The sequence below is a fragment of the Octopus bimaculoides genome, chromosome 2 (assembly GCF_001194135.2).
Source record: "Octopus bimaculoides isolate UCB-OBI-ISO-001 chromosome 2, ASM119413v2, whole genome shotgun sequence".
Classification (NCBI taxonomy): Eukaryota; Metazoa; Mollusca; class Cephalopoda; order Octopoda; family Octopodidae; genus Octopus; species Octopus bimaculoides.
The window spans coordinates 7,826,720-7,833,393 of record NC_068982.1 but is presented as its reverse complement, the minus strand read 5'-3'; the positions used below and the strand labels follow the sequence as shown (position 1 = coordinate 7,833,393).

Sequence of the window (6,674 nt, the reverse complement as noted above, 5' to 3'; positions counted from 1 at the left end):
GGGGGGGGGGGGTCTGTGCATGTGTGGTTTGTGTGTTTTTATTTGTCCTCCACCACAGTTTGACAACGGGTGTCAGTTTGTTTATGTCCCCATAACTTAGCAGTTTAGCATAGATACTGGAAGAATAAGTATCAAGCTTAAGAATGGAAAATGGGGTTCAGTTTGTTTAACTCAATCCTTCAAAGTGGTGCCCCAGCATGGCCACAGTTCAATGACTGAAAGAAGTGAAAGAAATTATAATAGAACTCTTTATAAAGTTGCTGGACAGAAAATTACAAATACAGACATGAAGAGTTTCATGTTTAGAGATTAGCTTTTTAGTTGGATTTCCAAATGATATTGTTCTTGCCAAACTGTTTTGTGAAATTGGTTCATAGAAGATATCTGTAAGTACATTAACAACGTTTATGCAAGATAGACTTGAAGAAGTTCCTGTCTCTTTTTTTTTTTTCTCTACTGCTGAACAGTTAATGACTGAGGGTGGTAAAAAATGGAAATGTCAGTTAGGCCTTTTTTTTTTTTAAACAAAAACTGTGTAATGAATTTAATGATCCCAAAAGAAGATGAAATAACTTTATACATGGCTACCAACAGCTAGGAGCTTTAAGAACTTTATACTATAATCAGTGGTTCTCAGCCTTTTCACAGTGATTCTCAACAGTAGTTCCTAAGCCTTTTATTTAAATGAGTTTTCCCATGAACCCCTTTTAGTATGCTAATCCTTATATGTATATATATATATGTGAAATTTTGCATGGATCCCAGGTTGGGAACCACTTTATTATGTAGAAGAAATGTAAAAAGAATAATAAATGTGCATGTTCTGTACTCTTTGATGTAAATTACATAAATTTAATTTATCTTAATTTAGAAGAGATTTAAATTGGTGAGGTGGCAGACTTGTTAGTACACTACTTAATGGTATTTCGTCTGTCTTTACGTTTTGATTTCAATTTCCACATTCAGTGAAAAGCTGAAAAATTATAATCTTGAGTGGCTGTGTGGTAAGTAGCTTGCTTACCAACCACATGGTTCCGGGTTCAGTCCCACTGCATGGCACCTTGGGCAAGTGTCTTCTACTATAGCCTCGGGCCGACTAAAGCCTTGTGAGTGGATTTGGTAGACGGAAACTGAAAGAAGCCTGTCGTATATATGTATATATATATATATATATATATATATATATATATGTATGTGTGTTTGTCCCCCCACCGTCGCTTGACAACTGATGCTGGTGTGTTTACGTCCCTGTAACTTAGCAGTTCCACAAAAAGAGACCGATAGAATAAGTACTAGGCTTATAAAGAATAAGTCCTGGGGTTGATATGCTCGACTAAAGGCGGTGCTCCAGCATGGCCACAGTCAAATGACTCAAACAAGTAAAAGAGTAAATAATTATCTCAGACATTTTGTGCATATAATTATTGATTAGTTTGATAATATATGTCACTTTATACTTAGTAAATACAAAAAGCAAACAGATCTTTTTGTTTTCTATTACAAATGTGGAAAAAAATTTGATTTATTTTTGTTTTGCAACATATGATATTAAACTTTTAATCTCATTTTAGGTTAAGAATAAGAAAGGAATTAGTTTGCTGCCCTGGTTGGTCAGGAACTAAATGTCACATTCGTAAGTACCTAAATATCATAAACCATTTATCATAAAATAAACATTATTAAAGAGGGTCGATAATTCTCATCATCATTTTGTCCCTCTTTCCATGTCTGTATGGGTTGGATGGAATTTATAGAAAGCATTCTTGAAGAGATTGTCTCCTGTGCAGTGGTAAATTCCACAGGAGCACACAGCAGCTGTTCTTATCTATAGAACATAAAGCGGAAACAAGAACTGCATCTATAATCTATCTATATCTATCTCTATATATATATATATATAAAGATAAGAATGTGTGTCTGTCTGTGAGTCTGTCTATCTGAATCCCTAAAACTCAAGAACTACACAACTGATTTCTTTCAAATTTTACACATGTCTTACTTAGGGTCCATGCAGTGTTATGGGCCAAAAAAATTTTCAACTTCTTGCCTAATGCAAGCCCAGAGCAATCTCTTATCTCTTACACTATTTCAGTATTACGTCTCTATAGTAATGTGAGATAATACTTTCAGTTTGAAAGAAGTCTGTCCTATATATATATTATGCATTCTGTCCTATATATATATATTATGCATTCCAAAACCGAGTTACCGATTTTAACATATAGGGCATCAAAAGATTCAGTACTATTTCGGCTACAAATTAAGCTTAATTTCTATTCACATATTTTCATTTCAAAAATTTTACTTTATAATCTTTTCCATAAATCAGCTATTGTAAACATTTTATATGATGATGACGTCACATTTTCTATGTGGGTGTACCTTAAAAGACATCAATCATCATGACACACACCTTCACTTACCCTATCTCTCTCTTTCTCTCTCACACACATGTACACACACACACACACGTACACACGCACACACACACGTACACACACACACGTACACACACACACATCCATTTCATGTACACATACATATATCTTTCACTTTTTCATCTCCTTCACTTTCATTCTCTCTGTCCTTTTCAGTTTCTATTCTTCCAATTTCTGCTCTCTTCAAATAAATTTTTACAGAATGAGTGGGAGAAACACAAAATGAGCCATCACAGCAGAACGGTGTGTCAGTGTATGTGTTGACTGACATAGCAAACTGCTGGAGTTGAAACTCTTGACAAAAAACAATGAGGTGGCAGCTCCAAGGTATATAATACAGATTTACCGTTCAATTCCCAGTTAATAATTATTGCAACAGTTGCAAGGCTGCAAGGTATTTACAGCTACATATTTACCCTTGAATTAACATTTAATACATGTGCTTACCACTCAGAGTGTGTAGTGGGTGACACGTAAAAGCACCCACTACACTCTCTGAGTGGTTGGCATTAGGAAGGGCATCCAGCTGTAGAAACTCTGCCAAATCAGATTGGAGCCTGGTGTAGCCATCTGGTTCACCAGTCCTCAGTCAAATCGTCCAACCCATGCTAGCATGGAAAGCGGACGTTAAACGACGATGATGATGATGATGATTACTATATATATATATAAAAAATTTATCTATAATAAATTATTGTGGCATTTACTGTTAAATTATCAGTTCATACATGTGCTTCTGGTTGGTTAATTTATACTGCATAAAAAAATGAAACATACTACATACATACAACTGCTTACAAAAATAGGGATTAATGTATAATTTGTTTCTATGTTCATAACTTTTTGTTTACAATATTGAAAAAAATATGCCACCAAAGAAAGGATATAATCTCTCCAGAAATAAGTATAAAGCAAGGAGGATTGTAGAAAACCGAAGGCGGGAGTCTGAAGAGAGAAGCAAGATGAGATTTTCTCAAGATCAGCAAAGGTTGCTGCAGCACGTCAGACAGTGTTTCAAGAGAGAAGGGAGATGTGACTTTCCCAAGATCAGCAAATGCATGCTGCAGCACTTAATGCTGGATCATTAAATCAATGTTTTAATAATTAGACAGAGGTCCAATAGAATAGCTCTCAGTAACAGACTATGTACAAATTCGTTCTTCACAACTCCTGAAGGTGTTTTCAAATATGTTGCATCCCGTTCTTATAAAAATGATAACTCTGTCGAAATTGGTGTGCTAAACACAAATTGATGTTTCTGTAGTGTAATATTTTCAAATGAAACAAATAGTATGTGCTGCTCAGGTGGTCTGGTAACATTGTCAGAACTACTGGCTCTTTCTCAACCTCTTATGGATCTTCTAGAAGGCATTTCCATCCAGTCAAAGGATTTGCTGAATATTATCAGACAATACAACTCTGCATTTCAAATGAAATCCTTTACTGCATCTAATAAGATGGTTAAACATGAATTTACGCTGACGTCAAAGTTCAAGAGCAAGTCTATCACCTCATTAGTTCCATGTTACCCACAAATGAACAACCACAGTTCCTCCAAAGGCAATCAAAACGAATGATTACCCTCCAAATTTGCTTTATAAGTGATGTAGGACAACAAACCTGGAGGAGGTGTCAAAATTTCAGATTACGAGTCGTGTTAGACACAGTGCCGACTGCTGCAAAAGAAAGTATATCCACTGACAGCTTTTTGGTGCATTCAAAAATCACATAACCCCCACCCCCAATTTTCCATGACAGGTTAGGGCCTGAAATACTCCGAATGAATGCATAGCATGTTACTTTGTCGAATTATCCCATCATTTACTCCACAAATGTTTTGTTGTCAATGCTGCCCTTTCCCATAACACCTGTTTCAACATAACTGTAATATATTATATACAAATTATGCCATTTTAATCCCGAGCAATGCTGGGTATCTCTGCTAGTATCCAATATATTTAAGAAATGTGTTATAAACAAGAAGCAGAGAGGCCCCAGAGAGTTAGCCTTAGGAAACTCGGGAAATGTTAATGAATCAAGAAACATCTAGAGCAAGAATGGTTTAATATATATATATTGTGCAGGAAGGACCCAACTATTAAATGAAATTTCCATAAATGTTATGTAATCTCAAGGGAAACTTAGGTAAACAATTGAATGAATAGATGTTATGTTGATTTTCTACAGCTGGATGCCCTTCCTGTCACCAACCCTATCCTGTTTCAAAGTAAGGAAATATTTCCCTAAAGCTGGACACTTGTTTACAGCTATGGTGTGATGCAATGCCAAGACTTGGAGCCCCAAACATTCTTGTACCCATGCATATACACATGCAATATATATATATATGACAGGCTTCTTTCAATTTCTGTTCATCAAATTCACTCACAAGACTTTGGTTGTCCCATGGCTATGGTAGAAGACACTTGCTCAAGGTGCCATGCAGTAGGACTGAACTACATGAACTGGAAGTGAATTTCTTAACCACACTGTCATACCTGTGCTTTTTCACTGTAAGAAAAAACAAAAACAAAAACAGAAAATAGGCTTACATATAAAGAAAAGGCACATGGTAATAACAAACTTATTGTATACAGTGCTCTGTTGCACCAAAACTCATCAGAAAAGGTAACTAAAAGTACATGAACAGTACATAGTCTAATGCGCAGAAAGTGAACAGTCAACAAGTTGTTTAAAAGAAAAAGTGTGTGGTGGGTGGAACATCAGGTGTAGTATTGGTGATTTTCAGGAAGCATGGAAGTTTTGAAGGGTGTAATGTCTCAACAGCTAACAACTGATGCAAGTAATTTATTCCACGCTTCAGCAATTCTGAGCATTAAAAAATGTTTCTGAATGTCTGGGGGCTGTGCTGTTTATTGATTTTGTAAGCATGTTTATGAGAGTTAGACATATGGAATTGAAATAGGTGCCCAAGATTGTTGTTGGAAAGATGGTGGATGACGTTGTGGGTGTCTACCAAATCAGTTGCTGGATGTTGGAGGTTTGCAATAAAGTATTGTCTATTTTCTTTTTTAGCTTTGTGCATTCCTCCTTGTAAAAATGATGGAGTATGCTTTGCTGCTGATAAATGTAATTGCAGAAAGGGATTTGTAGGTTACCGCTGTGAAAACAAAGTATCAGGTAAATGGATTTTGATTACTATACTATATACTCTACTGGTAATTCATTGGTTATGATGGCGAATGTCTCACTTGATTTAATCAATGGAACAACCAGCTTGTGAAATTAACTTGATTTGAGTTAAATTTTGTTATGTATAAACTATGTTAATACATTTTTATTTTCAAGATACAACTAGTGTGCTGAAATATTGTTTTGAGAAATCTGCTTGTTATGGTCCTGGATACAAAAAATTTGCTGGCAAAGTTGTAACACTTGCTGACTGTTGTAGTCAACGCAACACAGGATCTTGGGGACTTATTGGAAAAGAGTGCATCAAATGCAATTATCAAAGTAAGTTTTTTTTAGTTTTGTCTCTTCAACCAACAAACAGGGAAGTTGCTTGGGGTCTTTATGGGTCTAGGTGGTGGAGGAGAATGGTAACTAGTGATGCAGGGGGTGCAAGTGCACCGCCTAGATATTTTTGGTGGGCAATGAAAAATCACTTTGAGCATCCTCTTGAAAATCTTAATCACCAAAATGAATGAGCATAGAAACATTTTTGGACTGATTTGAAACATTACTTTTCTGTTATTGGATTTATCTGATATGATTGATGTACAAATATGATTCTTTTATTTGTTTCAGTCATTTGACTGCGGCCATGCTGGAGCACCGCCTTTAGTCAAACAAATTAACCCCTAATACTTACTCTGTCAGTCTCTTTTGCTGAACCATTAAGTTACAGGGACGTAAACATACCAAAATTGGTTGTCAAGCAATGGTGGGGGGGATAGACACAGACACATATATATATATACATATATATATATATACATATATATATATATATATACATATATATATATATACCAACTTTCTCACCTATATATATATATATATATATATATATATGACAGGTTTCTTCCGCTCACATGGCTTTGGTTGGCTCAAGGCTATAGTAGACACTTGCCCAAGGTGCCAGGCAGTAGGACTGAACTTGGAACCATGTGGTTGGGAAGCATGCTAACAATTCTGCCAACTCAGCACCTTAAGAGAAGCTAAAATATTAAACCTGTGAAATTCTGAGTTTTTAAAAAAAATTTATTTTTTTAA

At 35.5% G+C, this 6,674-nt stretch overlaps 1 protein-coding gene across 1 annotated transcript in view; it reads left to right on the top strand.

The window, feature by feature from the left end:
• Window positions 1–6,674, top strand: part of LOC106881014 (SCO-spondin) — a 26,812-nt gene that overhangs the window by 3,527 nt on the left and 16,611 nt on the right. Inside the window, exons 6-8 of the mRNA XM_014931200.1 lie at window positions 1,572–1,633; window positions 5,475–5,579; window positions 5,748–5,912. Of these exons, the coding sequence (XP_014786686.1) occupies window positions 1,572–1,633; window positions 5,475–5,579; window positions 5,748–5,912 (332 nt within the window). The remainder of the gene's footprint in view (window positions 1–1,571; window positions 1,634–5,474; window positions 5,580–5,747; window positions 5,913–6,674) is intronic.